This window comes from Rhinoraja longicauda, chromosome 8, assembly GCF_053455715.1.
Source record: "Rhinoraja longicauda isolate Sanriku21f chromosome 8, sRhiLon1.1, whole genome shotgun sequence".
NCBI lineage: Eukaryota > Metazoa > Chordata > Chondrichthyes > Rajiformes > Arhynchobatidae > Rhinoraja > Rhinoraja longicauda.
This window is the reverse complement of record NC_135960.1, coordinates 74,784,506-74,801,540: the sequence shown is the minus strand read 5'-3', so window position 1 is coordinate 74,801,540 and position 17,035 is coordinate 74,784,506. Positions and strand designations below refer to the sequence as shown.

The window sequence follows — 17,035 nt, the reverse complement described above, 5'->3', positions numbered from 1 at the left end:
GTACAGTGAAAAGCTTTTGTGTACTTGCAATCCATTCAAATCAGATAACAAACATGCAGACAATCAAACCATACAACAGTACGGAAGGTTGAGCGAAGAGAAATGTACCAGAGAGCAGAATATAGTTCTCAGCATTGTACCGCAACAATTCCAAAGAAAAGTCACGTGTCTGCAGTGAGGAAGGTTAGAGAATCGGACTGTGCTTGAGAAAATGGACGGACCATGCAGAAGCCTGATGACAGAGGGGAAGAAGCTGCTTCTGAGTCTGGTGGTGTGCGCTTTCAGTCTTCTGTAACTTCTGGCCTGACGGGAGTGGGGAGAAAAAGGAATGACCAGGGTGGGAAAGGCCCATGATTATTTTGGCTATTTTCCTCGGGTAGCGTGGTGTAGGTGGAGTCAATGGTGGGAAATCTGGTCTGTGTGACGGACTGGGCAACGTCCACAACTTTCTGCAATTTATTGTGCTCTTGGGCAGAGCTGTTTGCAAATCAAGGCGTGATGCAACCCCACAGTATTCTACCTGTGGTACATCTGCAGAAGCGTATAAGAGAGACATTGGAGATGCCAAATCTCCTCAGTCCCTGAGGAAATAGAGGCATTGTGCTACATTGGCCTTTGCTTCCGTGTTGTTGGTCCGCAACAAATTGTTGGTAATATGTTCAGTTAGGAACTTGAAACTCTCAAACATTTCTGGAGGAGTGGTTGTGTGGGAGAGTGCGGGCTCGCTAGAGAGGGGGAAGGAGAATGATGGGGTGGAGGCGAAAGAGAGGAGGAGGATGCAATAAAATGAGGGTAGAGAGATGGACAGGGAGCAATGAGTAACGTATGGCATGATGGAGTGGAGGGAAGCAGAGCAGTGATGCAGGAGAGGCCTGGACAATCATTCTGATCACCAGAGACTGGTGTCAGCCGTACACCTCGGCCTCCTTCCATCCTGCAGAGCTACTGGATTATTTCCTCCACTGCATCCACTGTCTGTCCACACTGTTTTACAGATCCAGCCTCCGGACCAAATGAGAAAAACACGGAAACAACACCAGAACACCGGGAAGGTGTGTCCACCGTCCCAGAACCAGATACAAGCTCAGGTATCATAGATAATAGGTGCAGGAGGATGCCATTCGGCCCTTCGAGCCAGCAACGCGCCAGTATCGATGGACGCATCGTAGAACAGTGGGGAAGATGACTCAAGAGCGGAGGATCTGGAGTGAGAAGCAAGAGGGGATGTGCATGGGGGAGGTGGCAGGAGGGACTCTGCAAAGAGATGGGTCTGTAATCCGTTGGTGCGAGAGGAATCACAGTTTCATACAGCGTGGAAACAGTGCCAACTTGCCCGCTTGCATCTACACCACTCCCTCCTGTCTGCATTTGACCCATATCCCTCGAAAGATATCCTGTCCACATATCTGTCCAAATGTTTTTTAAGTGTTGTGATCATACCTGCCTGAACTACCACCTCCGGCAGTGCGTATCAAATGCCTACCGCCCCTTGTGTAAAAAAGGTTTCCTCTCAGGATCCCATTAAATCTTTCTCCCCTCACCTTAAACCTATTTCCTCCGATTCTGGATATCCCTACTCTGGGTAAAAGACTGTCCATTTGCCCTAACCATTCCTCTCATGATCACCCCTCATCCTCCTGCAGTCCAAGGAATAAAGTCCTAGCCTGCTCTACTTCACCCTCTGGGCCAGTCCCTCGAGTCCTGGCAATTTTGTCATAAATCTTCTCTGCAACCTGGATTGAGGGTGAAGGAGGAAAGAGAGTGGAGAGATTGAAGATAATATATTTTGATGGCTGACTGTCTCATGGGGGCAGGGGCTGAATGCTGAAGTGAATGTGAGAGAGAGCGAGGATGGGGGAGGGGTGTGAGTGATTTGGAAAAGGGTGGATTTATTCGAACAAAACAACAATTATATCTGCATCCAAATCCAACCCAGGCAGCGTGCTCCAGGCACCCACTACTCTCTGTGTCAAAACTAAACCTGTCCCCACATCTCCCTTAAACTGAGACCCTTTCATATTAAAACTATGCTCCCTTGTCTTTGACATTGCCACCCTGTGGAAAAAGTGCTCACCCTATCAATGCCTCTCATAATTTTATTTACTTCTGTCCGGTCTCCACTCAGCCACGACAACCCAGAGAAAACAATCCAGGTTTGTCCAAACCTTCATGACAGCCAATACCGTCTAATCCAACCCACATTCTGGTACATCTCCACTGGGTGGAAATGTCAAAGCTGAGGGAGCATGGTTTTAATGTGAAAGGAGCAAAGTTTAAGGGAGATGTGGGGACAAGTTGTTTTTGTTGACACAGTGAGTAGAGGATGCCTGGAGCGGCTCCCAGGGGTATTGGTGGAACCTCTCCATAGCCACCACATCCTTCCTGTAATGGGGTGACCAGAATGACAAACAACACTTTAAATGCAGCCTATCCACAGTCCTATATAACTGCAACATAGATTCCTGGCTCTAAAAGTTAATGCCCCGACCGATGAAGCCAAGCATACCGCATGCCTTCTTTATCACTGTACCTACTTGTGTTGCCACTCTGAGGTTGTGTGGATTTGGACCTCAAGACTACGCCTTCTTATCACCGTGTGTTGCTACTTTCATGTTTCGACCTCAAGAAGTACATCAATATTCTTCTTGCGATTAACTGTATAATTGCCCCTTATATTCGAACCCCCAAAGTGCACCTTACATTATATCACAAAAAATAAGACGCCCTAGCACACTTGCCTGCAGAACACCTACACGTCAGACGTGGACTTACCCAAAAACAGCTGCTCCCAGTTTACTCACCCTAGCTCCTGCCTAATAATGCTGTAATGTGCCTTACCCACATTTAATACCTTCCCCTAAGGGCCAGACCCATTGTTATTCATAACTATCCAAACAATTATGGAAGATAGACAAAAAATGTTGGAATAACAGCAGATTAGACAGCTTCTCTGGAGAAAAGGAATAGGTGAAGTATCAGGTCGAGCGAGACCCTTCTGCAAACAGAGTCAGGTGAGCGGGGAACAGTGAAACTAGTAAAGCGACGAGGGTGAGGGAGGGACAGAGAGAGAGGGAACGCAAGTGTGACTTGAGGTTAGATGAATTAATATTCCTAGAACAGCAGGTGCAGTAGATGAGGTTGGAGGAGGTGCAAGTGAATCTTTGCGTCACCTAGAGCTCTATCTAACTCTTTTAAATCCATCCATCCATCTCTCTTAAATCCATCCAGTGATTTGGCCTCCACTGCCCTCTGTGGGAGAGAATTCCACAAATTCACAACTCTGGGTGAAAAGTTCATTCTCGCCTCGGTTTTAAATGGCCTCCCCTTTATTCTAAGGCCCCTGGTCCTTGTTCATGAGCACAGTTCCCTGAGGGTGACATTACAGATCGACAGGGTGGCAAAGGTGGCTTTTGGTCCATTGGCCTTCATCAGTAAAGGTACTGAATACATAAGTTGGGAGATGTCATGTTACCATTGTGAGGTAACGTGATGTCATTGGTAAGTTGGGATGTCATGTTGGTGAGGTCACATGTGGAGTGTGTGATCAGTTTTGGTTCCTATTATAGGAAAGATGTTCTTAAGCTGGAAAGATTGCAGAGATGATTTACGAGGATGTTGCAAGGAACAATGGCCTGAGCAATAAGGAGAAGTTGGACTGGCTTGGAATTTATTCCTTGGAGGGCAAGAGGCTGGGGGGTCATCTCATATTGGGGTATAAACGTCAGGGTGAATGCACAACATCTTTTTTTTAGGGTAGGGGAAGCAAGACCCAGAGGACATTGCCCCCACCCTGTCACTAGTCCCACTCCCCCTGTGACCAAGCTCAGATGTTCCAGGAGCAGAATTAGGCCATTCAGCTCATCAAGACTGTTCTATCATTCAATTCATATCCCTCTCTACCCCATTCTCCTGCCTTCATCCCATAACCCCTGACACTCATACTAATCAAGAATCTATCAATCTGCACCTTAAAAATATCCACTGACATGGTCCCCACAGCGATATGTGGCAATGAATTCCACAGATTCACCACCATCTGGCTAAAGAAATTCCTCCTCCTATTGTTCAGAGGCTATATGGTCCCAGATTCTCCCACTTGTGGAATCATCCTCTGCATTCACTCAATCCAGTCCTTTCACTATTTGGCAAGTTTCAATGAGGCCCCCTGTCATCCTTCTAAACTCCAGCGAGTGCAGGCCCAGTGCCGACAAACACTAATCATATGTTATCAAGGGGACATGATCTGTTGCTTCTTTCCCCCACCTCCAACCATGATCGAGTCCTACCTTACCCCCTCTGCTGGGAGAACATCCCCCACACCCAAGCTCCCACCCCGGGACCCAGCTGTTCCCCCCCCCCTGGAATCAGTCATCCCCTCACCACACCTCCCCTCCCCGGGTACGATGGGAAGAGGGGGAAAAGAGAAGGGAGCGAAGGGGGAGAGAGGCTGGTGGGCAAGGGGGGCAAGGTGGAGAGATGGCTATGGGGGGGGGGGGGGGGGAGAGAGGGGTGAGAAGGCAAGGGGAAGGGCCATGAAGTCAGAGGGATAATGATGGACAGATTGCATTGAGTAATGGATGGAATGAAGGAGTGGAGGGAGAGGGGATGCAGGAGAGGGATGGATAATCGTTGGGGTCACCAGAGACTGGTGTTGGCCATGCACTTCAGTCTCCTTCCATCCCACAGAGCTGCTGGGTTATTTACGCACTACACCCACTGTCTGTCCACACTTTATTACAGATCCAGCCTCCGTACCAACTGAGGAACCCCAGGAAACAACAGCCGAACCCCGGGAGGATTTGTCCACCGCCCCAGAACCAGATACAAGCTCAGGTATAGATGGAGGGATCATTGGAGCAGTGGGGGACAAGTTGGGGAGGGTAACTTGAGAAGAGAGGGCCTGGAGTGGAGGAGCAGATAGTGTGGGGTGGGGGAGGAGGGGGACGAGTGGGGGGAGGAGAATACCCCAGGGAGAGTGGAGTTTGAGCATTGCGGAGAGGGTAGAGATTCAGAGTGAGGGGCGGAGGTTCGTGGAGAGAGGAGGAGAAAGGGCAAGTAGAAATGGATGAAACGAGTAAGTGTAGAAGAATTAAACGGCCGGTAAGGAGGGAATGGGTGATTGGAGATCGGGCCTGTACTCGCTGGAGTTTAGAAAGTTGAGGGGGAGATCACATCAAAACTTACCCTATAATGAGAGGCCTAGATAGAGTGGATGTGGAGAGGATGTTTCCAGTATTGAAAGAGTATAGGGCCAATGGGCACAGCCTCAGAATAGAGACATACCTTTAGAAACGAGCTGAGGAGGATTTATCTCGCCAGAGGGTGGTGAATCTGTTGAATCCCTTGCCACAGAAGGCTGTGGACATTGGTATCTCCAAGATGATGGTATTTTTAAAGTGGAGATTAACAGATTTTGATTACGAAGTTGGTCTAAAGTTTAGAGGAGAAGGCAGGAGAATAGGGTTGACAGGGAACGATATACAGTATCAGCCATGACTAAATGGCGGAGTGGTCGATGGGCCGAATTGCCTCATTCTGTTCCTCTGACATGAATTTAAGAACATGATATTGAGGATGAAGTGGAAAGTAAGTGGAGAGCTTAAGGAGAATGTATTTTGAAGACCGACTGACCCATAGGGGCAGGGGCTGAATGCTGGAGTCAGAGAGAGTCAGTGAGAGAGTGTCGGAGAGAGAGGGAGTCGGAGAGAGAGGGAGTCGGAGAGAGACGGAGTCGGAGGGAGAGGGAGCCGGAGAGGGAGGGAGAGGGAGAGGGAGGGAGTCGGAGAGAGAGGGAGTCGGAGAGAGAGGGAGTCGGAGAGAGGGAGTCGGAGAGAGACGGAGTCGGAGGGAGAGGGAGCCGGAGAGGGAGGGAGAGGGAGAGGGAGGGAGAGGGAGGGAGAGGAGGGAGCCGGGGAGAGGGAGGGAGCCGGAGAGAGAGGGAGTCGGGGGGAGAGAGTCGGAGGGAGAGGGAGTCGGAGAGGGAGGGAGAGGGAGAGGGAGGGAGAGGGAGGATGTCGGAGGGAGAGGGAGGGAGAGTGAGGGTGCCGGAGAGAGAGGGAGTCGGAGAGAGAGGGAGTCGGAGAGAGAGGGAGTCGGAGAGAGAGGGAGTCGGAGAGAGGGAGTCGGAGGGAGAGGGAGGGAGAGGGAGGGAGCTGGGGAGAGGGAGGGAGCCGGGGAGAGGGAGGGAGCCGGAGAGTGAGTGTGTGTGTGCGTGTCGGAGAGCGTGTGAGAGCACTCTGCAAAAGCATGGCTTCACAGGGGAGCGAGGCATAGACCTTTCTCTGCCTGATCTGGAGTTGGACACCACTCGGGCACCCAAGGGAGCCATGACTGGAGACCCTGGTCCCAGTTTGACCAACACCCCAGCAGGGTCTGTCGGTTCAGGAATCAGCGCTGGGATCACTGATGGGAACGCCGCTCCCTGTGGTCAGTCCTGAAGCTGGTCCACACACGGACTACGGGAGAGTTAGCGGTTATGGAGGGAGAGCCGCTGGAGGAGACGGTGTTGTTTGGGTCAGCGAGCGGTCGATGTTTCTCTGGAGCTTGAAATCCTCCATTCCCCAATTTCCTGTCACATGCAGGCGATGTAATTTGGTGATTCCACTCTCACTCTCCCGTCTCTTCACTTGTTCCAGGGCCCCAGAGTGCCGGAGGTGAGGAACACAAAGAGTCAACAACCAGAGACCCCAGCGGGACACCGTCCGCTGCCCCAGAGAGAGAGACGTGTTCAGGTATCAGGTCTTGTGTGTGGTGTGGTCGTCAGTCAGAGTCAGTGCCCAGTGTCACCCCGTGTGGTCGTCAGTCAGTGCCCAGTGTCACCCCGTGTGGTGGTCAGTCAGTGCCCAGTGTCACCCCGTGTGGTGGTCAGTCAGTGCCCAGTGTCACCCCGTGTGGTCATCAGTCAGAGTCAGTGCCCAGTGTCTCCCCGTGTGGTCGTCAGTCAGTGCCCAGTGTCACCCCGTGTGGTGGTCAGTCAGTGCCCAGTGTCACCCCGTGTGGTGGTCAGTCAGTGCCCAGTGTCACCCCGTGTGGTCATCAGTCAGAGTCAGTGCCCAGTGTCACCCCGTGTGCTCGTCAGTCAGTCAGTGCCCAGTGTCACCCCATGTGGTCGTCAGTCAGTGCCCAGTGTCTCCCCGTGTGGTCGTCAGTCAGAGTCGGTGCCCAGTCAGTACCGTGGGCCGTGTCTGCTCCGACTGAGAACAGCTGCCCTTGGGTTGGTCCGGGTTCCTGCCCTTGTCTCCACCACCACTACCATCGCTCTGCCACAGACTGGGTCCCGTGGGCCGTGTCTGCTCACACAGCCGAGTGACGGACGCTCACTCCCACTTCCAGCCCCCTGGCTGCCGACGAAGGAGGAGTGCTAGAGGTTGATCAGCGAGGCACAAGTGCTGTTCGTGGGGGACCAGGACCTGGGATCGCCCGAGGACAGGAGGGCAGGTGAGAGTTCACCCAGCAGGTGAGAGTTGACCCGTCGTTACCCCCAGGCCCAGAAACTGTGCTCACCGTGACCCTCATCCTCCCTGCTCACGGAGCAGTGACCGCCCGCCGGGGAACGGTCACCCAGCCAGTCTCTCCGGTCCACAGTCAGTCTCCCCATCCACAGTCAGCCTGCCTGTCCACAGTCAGTCTGCCCCTCCACAGTCACTCTCCCCATCCAAAGACAGCCTCCCCATCCGCAGTCAGTCTCCGCCCCGACCCCAGTCATTCTCCCCCGACCACAGTCACTCTCTCCATCCAAAGACAGCCTCCTCATCCGCTGTCAGTCTCCCCGTCCGCAGTCAGTCTCCGCCCTGTCCACAATCTGTCTCCGCCCCGTCTGCAGACAATCTCCCCTCCCCCACCTCCCCGGACATCCCCGCCGCCCGGACAGTCACGCCCCCCCCCCCCCCCCGTTGCGTGTCATGCTCCCACCCGACCCCAGTCAACCTCCCCTTTGACCCTAGTCAACCTCCCCCTTGACCCCAGTCAACCTCCCCACCCCCGCAGCCAACCTCACCCCAGACCCCAATCAAACTACCCACCCCCCCCCCCAGTCAACCTCCCCATCCCCCCACTCAACCCCTCACCCCCCCCCCCCCCCCCCCCCCAGTTAGTGTCCCCAACCCTTTTATGGATATTGCCTGGTCGGAGAGGGAAGGGCAATCACCCGGTGTGAAAGGAGGGGGGAGGGGAAATTGCCCTGGGGTGAGGGGAGAATTCTTTGGTTTCAGGTTATTGGGTAGATGTATCCACACAATGCAGGAGAGGTGTGAGGAGGAGGGGGAAGATGTATCCACACAATGGAGGAGAGGTGTGAGGGGGTAGGTGTATCTACACAATGGAGGAGAGGAGTGAGGGGGAGGGGGTAGGTGTATCCATACAATGGAGGAGAGGTGTGAGGGGATTCTCCAGGATGGTGGAGGGATGGGTTGAATTCCCTGCATTGATGTGGAAGGTGTTCCTTCCGTGGGGTGGATGGGGTGGGTGGGTGGGTGGGTGCATGGGTGGCTGTGTGCTTTGGTATGCGTGTGTGTCTATGTGTGTGGGGGTGGGGATTATGGAGATTCCCCTGGGTGGTGGGTTTCCCTGTTGTGTGGACAGGGGGATTTCCATCGTGTGTGAGGAAGGCGTTTACAGTGGTTGGGGGAGGGGACGTAACTTCCATTCCTGTGGTTGGGTCAGGGGGAGGCAGGAACTTAACAACGTTTATGAGAGAGGTGATTTGGAAGGAATGTATTCACCTGGTGTTCGGGGATGGAGTTTGTGCTGAGAACAGGGATTTTCCTGGTGTTTGGTGACGTGTTCTTTTGGTGTTCGGGGATGGAATTGGTGGTTTTAAGGGTAGGGAATCTCCTGGTGTTTTGTGACGAATTGTTGTGATGTTTGGGGATGGAGTGGTGGTGTTAAGGGGAGGGAATCTACCGGTTTTTAGTGACGGATTGTTCTGGTGTTTGGGGATGGAGTGGTGGTGTTAAGGGGAGGGAATCTCCTGGTGTTTAGTGACGAATTGTGCTGGTGTTCGGGGAAGGGTTGTTGATGTTAATTGGAGGGAAACTCCTGGTATTTGGAGATGGGTTCTGCAGTGACGGGGGAAGGGATCTGTGCTCTCCAGCTCTGGGCCATGATCCCACACAGTGCAGTCTCACCCTCTCCTTCCACTGCTCTGGTCCACAGTTATGTGAGGTGCTGAGGAAGCAGCTGCCCTGTGAACAAGTCAAGCCCAAGGGCCCACAGACCGGAAAATGCCAGAAATGGGGAAGGAACTGAGCCAGAAGGTTCTGGATTGCGATCATCCAACACATCATAGGATGACGCGGGGAGGTGGTGGGTGTGTGGGATGGGGGTATGGTAGATGTGTGGGGTGGGGTGGGCAGTTGGTGAAGGGTGGGGTGGGGAGGCATGTGATTGAGAGTGTGGTGGAGCGGGCAGGTGGAGAGGGGTGGGAAACTTTTGTAGGGTGGGGTGGGTGTGTGTGTTGGGGTAGGGTGGGATGGGCATGCGGGGTGGGGTGGTGAATGGGCTGGGCGTGTGGGCGATGTGTGTTGGGGTAGGGTGGTGGGTGTGTGTGTTGGGGTAGGGTGGGATTGGCGTATGGGGTGGGGTGGTGAATGGGCTGGGCGTGTGGGCGATGTGTGTGGGTTGGGGTGGGATGGGCGTGCGGGGTGGGGTGGTGAATGGGCTGGGCGTGTGGGCGATGTGTGTGGGTTGGGGTGGTGGGTGTGTAGGGTGGGCTAATGGGCAATGTTGGGTGGTGGTGGTTTGGTAGGAATCCAAGCTGATGGTGTCAGATATCTATTAACTGCCATCTGAATATTCCTTCATAATTTCTGTGTTTTATTGAAGTTCCTATTTCATTCTGAAAATTACACGGTTGATTATTTCTCAGTGACATGACAGATTTAAACATGATTACATTCAATGACCTATTCCTGTAATGTCTCAATATTTCTGAAGCATCTGACGGCACACATTGTTCAAGAATAATATATTTCTATGTTTCCATTAGCTGTAATGCAACTTTAATTTACTAATGTTATTAAAAGTATTACAATAAAAACATTAAGTAAATCCTGTGTAAATCCTTGCTGATCAAGGACACCACTGGAAATAAACTGCAGATGACACAAAACCTGGTGGTGCTGCTGCCACAGAGGAGGGTTGTCTTGGGTACAAGGTGATGGTGATTAGTTTGGTAAGATTGTCAGAGCGATGGCGATGGAACATAATCCTGTGAATTCCTATGTTTCCTGCTGTTTCTTCTCCCTGATTGAGCTGATTCACTGAGGGAGGATCAGTAACGGAGGAACATACCTTTGGCCTGAGATACCTGAGAATCACCACCCACACACCCACCACCAGCGTTTAGGAGGTTGAATGTAAGGGGGAGTAAGCAGTCATGGCAAGTCCACAAACAACATTGATGTGCAGAGGGATCTTGGAGTTCAAGTTCATAGCACGCTGAATGTGACAGAAAAAGTAGATAGGGTGGTAAAGAATGTAATGATATGTTTGCCTTTATTGCCAGTGGCATTGAGTAGAAGGGTCAGCAAGTTATGATGCTGCTCTATAGGACTTTGGTTAAGCCTCATTTGGAGTATTGTATGCAGTAGAGGAAAGACGTACAGGTATGTAGGTTAATTGGCTGGGTAAATGTAAAAATTGTCCCTAGTGGGTGTAGGATAGTGTTAATGTGCGGGGATCGCTGGGCGGCACGGACTTGGAGGGCCGAAAAGGCCTGTTTCCGGCTGTATGTATATGATATGATATGATGATAGAGGTCTCACCATTACAGGAAGGACGTGGGGACTTTGACGAAGGTGCTGAAGTTTACGAGAATGCTGCCTGGATTAAAGTTGTTCAATACTGGGAGAGGTTGGATAAACTTAGATTGTTTTTTTTAGAATGCCTGAGGTTGCGGGAAAATTTGTTAGAAGTTTATATAATTATGAGAGGCATCGGTAGGTTAGACATTGATAACCTTTTCCCAAGATGGAAGTGTCCAACACTAGAGGGCGTAGGTATAAAGTGAGAGGAGGAAAGTACAATGGAGATGTTCGAGGCAAGTTTTTTTACACAGAGAGTGACGGGGCCTGGAACGTATTGACAGGGGAGGTGGTGCAAGTAGATACGATAGTGGAGTTCAAGAAGTTTTTAGATCGGCACATATGGAAATTGTCCCTCGTGGGTGTAGGATAGAGTTAGTGTGCAGGATCGCTGGTCGGCGCGGACCCGGTGGGCCAAAGAGCCTGTATCTCCAAACGAAAAAACTAAACTACAATACTCCTCAGTTCCTGCCATTCATTCGGAAAATCCTATCCTAGTTTGACTTTCCAAATTGCAGCACCTCGTACTTGCTTGGTTTTGATTTGCCATTCCTCTGCTAAACTTACCCAGTTGATCAAGATCCCACTACAATTCTTGGCAAACTTTTGGCTGTCCACAATGTAACCTATTTTATTGTAATCTGCAAATTTACTGACTATGTCTAATACATTGCCAGCCAACGGACCCCTGAAATACACTAGTCATGGGTCACCAGTCCAAAAGCCATTCTTCCACCATCACCCTCTGCTACCTTATATTAAGTCCATTAAATATCTCAATAATATCCATTCCCATCAACCCATGCCATCAAACCTTGCCGAATAATCTTCCACGCAGCATCTTATTGAATGCCTTGCTGACCTGCCTTGAATGCCATACCGACTCTGTACACTGCCCAATCATTATTGTTCTTTCTTACAGCTTCAGAAACTAAATAAAGTTTGTGGAACATGATCTCCCGCGCACTAAAGCTGTGTTTGCTGTCACTACTCAACCCCTGTCTTTTCAAATGCATGTATTTTCTTAACCCTAAGAATCTCCTCAGTAACTTGCCAACCACAGATTAGTTAGCTTTCTCGTTCAAAGTTCCCAGGTTTTTCTTTGTCCCCCTACTTAAAAAAAGGAGCATCAGCCATCCACCATCTTACGGCACCTCACTCTGGCTAACAACGATGCCTATCTCTCAGCCGGCTTTCTTTTCCGGCTTCCCTCTGTGCTTTCAATATACCAGATCAGCCTCAGGAGATCAATCTACATTCATACATGACAACCAGCATCTCTAATGCAATGTGGACTAACGCCAAAACATCACAGTTAACCTTTGCGAATTCCCTGGTCTTCACATCTTTCTCCTTGAATAGAATAGAATAGTTCCTTTATTGTCATTGTAACATGAGCCATGTACAACGAAATTGTAAAATGTCAGCCAGTCAGTGCACCATTCAAACATTTCTAAAAGCTAACGATACATACAAGGTAAAATATTTTAAAAAAGATAAACAACTAAAATAAATATCATGAAAATAGCACGCATAAACACCCAACCCTACATCCTTCTGTCGATTTCACAGTCTCTTATTATGTATCGCCCCTGCGTTCCTTGGCGGCTACATTTAGTGCCTTTATAGCAGTGGGGTAAAAACTATTTTTAAGTCTGTTTGTCCTTGTCCTTGTAGATCTGTACCGTCTGCCTGACGGTAACAGTTCAAACAGGGAGTGTCCGGGGTGGGAAATGTCCTTTATAATACTCTGGGATTTTTTGATGCAGCGGGAACTGTGTAAGTCCTCCAAGGTAAGTAGAGGGCAGCCGACAATCCTCTGGGCGTTGTCAATGGCCCTCTGGAGCGCTTTCCTCTGAGCCGCTGTGCAGCTGGTGTACCATACGCATACACAGTATGTTAGGATGCTCTCAATGTAGCACCGATAAAAGGACAACAGCAGTCTCTGAGTGATGTTATTCTTCCTGAGCACCCTCAGGAAGTGCAGTCTCTGCTGGACCTTTTTCAGCAGCGCAGAGGTGTTCACGCTCCACGTCAGGTCCTCCTCAATATGGATTCCCAGGAAGCGGAAATCCGCCACCCTCTCCACACAGTCCCCTCTGATAGTTAATGGTACCATGTCCGTTTTATTCTTTCTGAAGTCTATTATTATTTCCTTTGTCTTTAAGGTGTTGAGGAGCAGGTTATTTTCTCCACACCACACTGTCAGCTGCTCCGCCTCATCCCGGTAGGCGTACTCGTCCCCCCCGGTGATGAGTCCCACCACCGTAGTGTCATCCGCAAATTTGACAATGGTGTTGCTGTGGTGGGCGGGGGTGCAGTCATGTGTATAGATGGTGTAGAGCAGGGGGCTCAGCACGCAGCCCTGTGGAGAGCCGGTACTGAGGCTAAGGGCCGTGGATGTGTGATGGCCCACTCTGACTCTCTGGCTGCGAGCTGACAGGAAGCTATTTATCCACATGCAGGTGGAGTGTGGAAGTCCCAAGTCCCCCAGTTTGTCCACCAGTTTATGGGGAAGGATGGTATTAAAGGCAGAGCTGTAGTCCACAAAGAGCATCCGCACGTAGCTCCCCGGCTGCTCCAGGTGGAACAGTGCAGCATGGAGGGCTGTGGCTATAGCGTCCTCTGTGGATCTATTCGCTCTGTACGCAAACTGGTGGGGGTCAAAGCTTCGGGGCAGGAGTGATGTGATATGACCCCGGACCAGTTTTTCAAAACACTTCATCACCACTGGTGTGAGTGCGACTGGCCGGTAGTCGTTGAGGCTGGAAATGTGGGGTTTTTTGGGCAAGGGGACTATGATTGCGGACTTCAGACAGGATGGAACAGTGGACTGGGCCAGAGACTGGTTGAAAATCCTCGTACAGACTCCAGCCAGCTGGTCAGCGCAGTCCTTCAGCACGCGTCCAGAGACGCCGTCGGGTCCAGTAGCCTTCCTTGGATTGATGGCCCGCAGCGTGCGCCTCACCTCATGCTCCTCTATCTTGAGGGTTAGGCTGCTGTGGACCATGTGGTGTGATATGGCTGTCTCGGGTGGCTCCACTTCAAAGCGAGCAAAGAAGAGGTTCAGCTCCTCTGCCAACGAGGCGTCACCTTCAGCAGCTCCAAGGTTGGTCTTATAGTTGGTTAGATACTGGATCCCCTGCCACACCTGCCTGCTGTTGTTACTGTCCAGGTGGTCCTCTATCTTCCTCCTGTAGTCTAATTTGGCCTCTCTTGGTAAAGCAGCCAAAATATTCAACGAGGCCCTCTCATAGGAGATCTACGGCTCTTCACATAAATGTCTGCGTAGCACTTTGATGTGCCCAATACGCTCTCTCCTTTTTCACCATTAAATAATCTGTACCTCTTGCCGTCCAGGGTTTCCCAGTACTGCCAGCCTTGCCATTCACTCTAAAAGGAACATGGAGGTCTTAAACTCTCACAGTTGCACTCAGAAAGATCGTCCACTTGCCAGACATTCCTTTGTCACAAACACACAACAGAAGTACAGCAACGTAGTGCAGGAATGGGCCCTCCAGCACACAACACCCACGACGAACATAATACCAAACAAACTAATCTCATCTGCCTACATGTGATCCATATCCTTTCATTCTCCCATCAATGTACCGATCTAAAAACCTCTTAAACATCATCATTGTATCTGTCTCCAATACCACCCCTGGCAACACATGCCAGGCACCTACCAATATATGTAACAACTCTTTCCAATAAGAGTTTGCAAGCTACTGTCCAATACCATTGAAGTTCACCTTGCCTCAATTTTAATTTTAACGTGAGGACCAGTTCTGTCCTTTTCCATAACCATGTAAAAAGTAATATAACTATGGTCACTGGTCCTAATGCGCTCCCCAAATGACATCTCAGTCACTTGCCCTGTCCCATTTTCCAAAAGTGAGTCAAACTTTGATCTATCCCAACTTTGATCTATCTTTATATATCAACTGGAGGACATTTGCTGGACACAGGGAGAAAATTCCACCCCCATAGCACTTTGGCTCTGCTAGGCGGAGGAGAATGTTGGTAGATGGAAACTGAGTTGTTCTGTGGTTGAGGAAGAAGCAGAGGGCTTTAAGACCTTCGTGGTGGGGGAGAGAGGTGTAGTGACTGAACATCCATATTAAAGATGTGGGAGTGGAGGCCTGAAAAACAGAAGTCATGGAAGAGACGAAGGGTGTGCAGGGTGTCTTGGACATAGTTCTGGAGGGATTAGTCCTGGGGGGATAGGATGGAGTTGAGGTATGTGGAAATTAATTCAGTGGGACAGAAGCAAGCAGAAACAATGGGTCTGCCAGGGCAGTTTTGTTTAGCAGGCAGATAGCCCAAGTGTTAAAATCAGAAATGGTCCGTGAGATTAGGACATGGTGCTCATCTGCAGGATCATGGTCCAAGGATAAATAGGAGGAGGTACTTGAGAGCTGTGAATACAGAGAATCAGGCAAAAGACAGGGTTTCAACAATTAAGGCCATCTTTGCGGGTATGAGAGAATGTCTCGCTCAAGTTGAATGGAGCAGGTTATTTGAGTGGAAAGGAAGATCAGCCAAGAGGGATGTTTATAAAAGTGTGTTGACAAAAACTCATGATATGCACGTCCCTGTTCGAGTGAAGGACAAGACAGTCAAATGTAAGGAAGCTTGGCTGACAAGAGAAATTGAGGCATTAGTCAAAAATAAGAAGAAAGCATGGGATGGGTACAAGCAGCTGGCATCAAGTGTATCCCTGGAGGAGTTTTGGGAACTAGGGAGCAAAATAAAAAAGGAAACCAGTTGGGCAAAAAGGGGCCAGGAGATAGCTCTGGAAGAGAGCATTAAGGACAATCCCAAGAATTATGATAAATACATAAGTGGGAAATGGGTAACTAGAGAAAGAGTGGGACCCCTCAGGAATCAAATCGGCCAACTCTGGAGCCACAGGAGATGGGGAAGGTCCTCAATGAGTATTTCTCCTCTACTGAGGAGAAAGGCAGGAGGACGGAGAAACTTGGGGCAGTCAATGAAAATGGCTTGAGAGCAGTCAGTGTTAAGGACGAAGAGGTGCTGAAGGTACTATCATGTATGAAGGTAGACAAATCTCGAGGGCCTGTTTAGATATATCCGAGGGCATTGTGGGGAAACCAATGAGGAAGTTGCGACCACTGGTTGAGATTTACGAGTCAGCTTTTTCCAAGAGAGGTGCCGGAAGAGGTGGCAAGTGTTGTGCCTCTCTCGTTCAAGAAGGGGATGCAGGGGAAATGCTGGGAACTATAGAAAGGTGAGCTTAACATCTGCAGTTGGAAACTTATTTTTGAGTATTCTGAGGAATATGATAAACAGGAATTTAGATGGGCAAGGGCTGATTAGGGATAATCAGCACGGTTTTGTACATGTGAGGCTGTGTCTCACAAATCTGATTTAGTTTTATGAAAAAGTGACCAAAAAAGTCGATGAAGGCAGGGCTATAGATGTTGTACATATGGACTTCAGCAAAGCATTGGACAAGGTTCCGCATGGTTGGCTGCTCTGGAAGGTTAGACCACATGGTATCCAAGGAGAGATAGCTCAATGGATAGAAAATTAGCTTCATGGAAGGAAGCAGAGGGTGATGGTGGAAGGTTGCTTCTCGGTCTGGAAGCCTGTGTGCATTAAGGTTCGGGGCTGGCACCGTTAATGTTTTTCATCTACCAGTACCCTACTTCCAATACCATGTGCTCTAAGTTTGTCCACCAATCTCCTATGTGGGACCTTGTCGAAGGCTTTCTGAAAGTCGAGGTACACCACATCCACCGGCTCTCCCCTGTCTTTTCCTAGTTACATCCTCAAAACATTCCAGTAGATTAGTCAAGCATGATTTCTCCTTCGTAAATCCATGCTGACTCGGAACGATCCTGTTACTGCTATCCAAATGCTCCGCAATTTCGTCTTTTATAATTGACTCCAGCATCTTCCCAACCACTGATGTCAGACTAACTGGTCTATAATTTCCCGTTTTCTCTCTCCCTCCTTTCTTAAAAATAACTTGAGGAAGGATAACTTTAGCTACCCTCCAATCCACATGAACTGACCCTGAATCTATAGAACATTGGAAAATGATCACCAATGCGTCCACAATTTCTAGAGCCACCTCCTTAAGTACTCTGGGATGCAGACCATCAGGCCCTGGGGATTTATCAGCCTTCCGTCCCATCAGTGTACCCCACACCATTTCTTGCCTAATGTGGATTTCCTTCAGTTCCTCCGTCACCCTAGGATCT

At 50.0% G+C, this 17,035-nt stretch overlaps 1 protein-coding gene across 1 annotated transcript; it reads left to right on the top strand.

Moving 5' to 3' along the window:
- The first annotated feature begins 923 nt into the window (after nt 1–923).
- On the top strand, nt 924–7,364 carry LOC144596393 (uncharacterized). Its single transcript, XM_078404641.1, has 4 exons — nt 924–1,052; nt 4,741–4,833; nt 6,636–6,830; nt 7,149–7,364. The coding sequence occupies exons 1-4, from the start codon at nt 1,014–1,016 to the stop codon at nt 7,362–7,364; spliced, it is 543 nt and encodes a 180-aa protein (XP_078260767.1). The 5' UTR covers nt 924–1,013.
- Nucleotides 7,365–17,035: the final 9,671 nt, after the last annotated feature.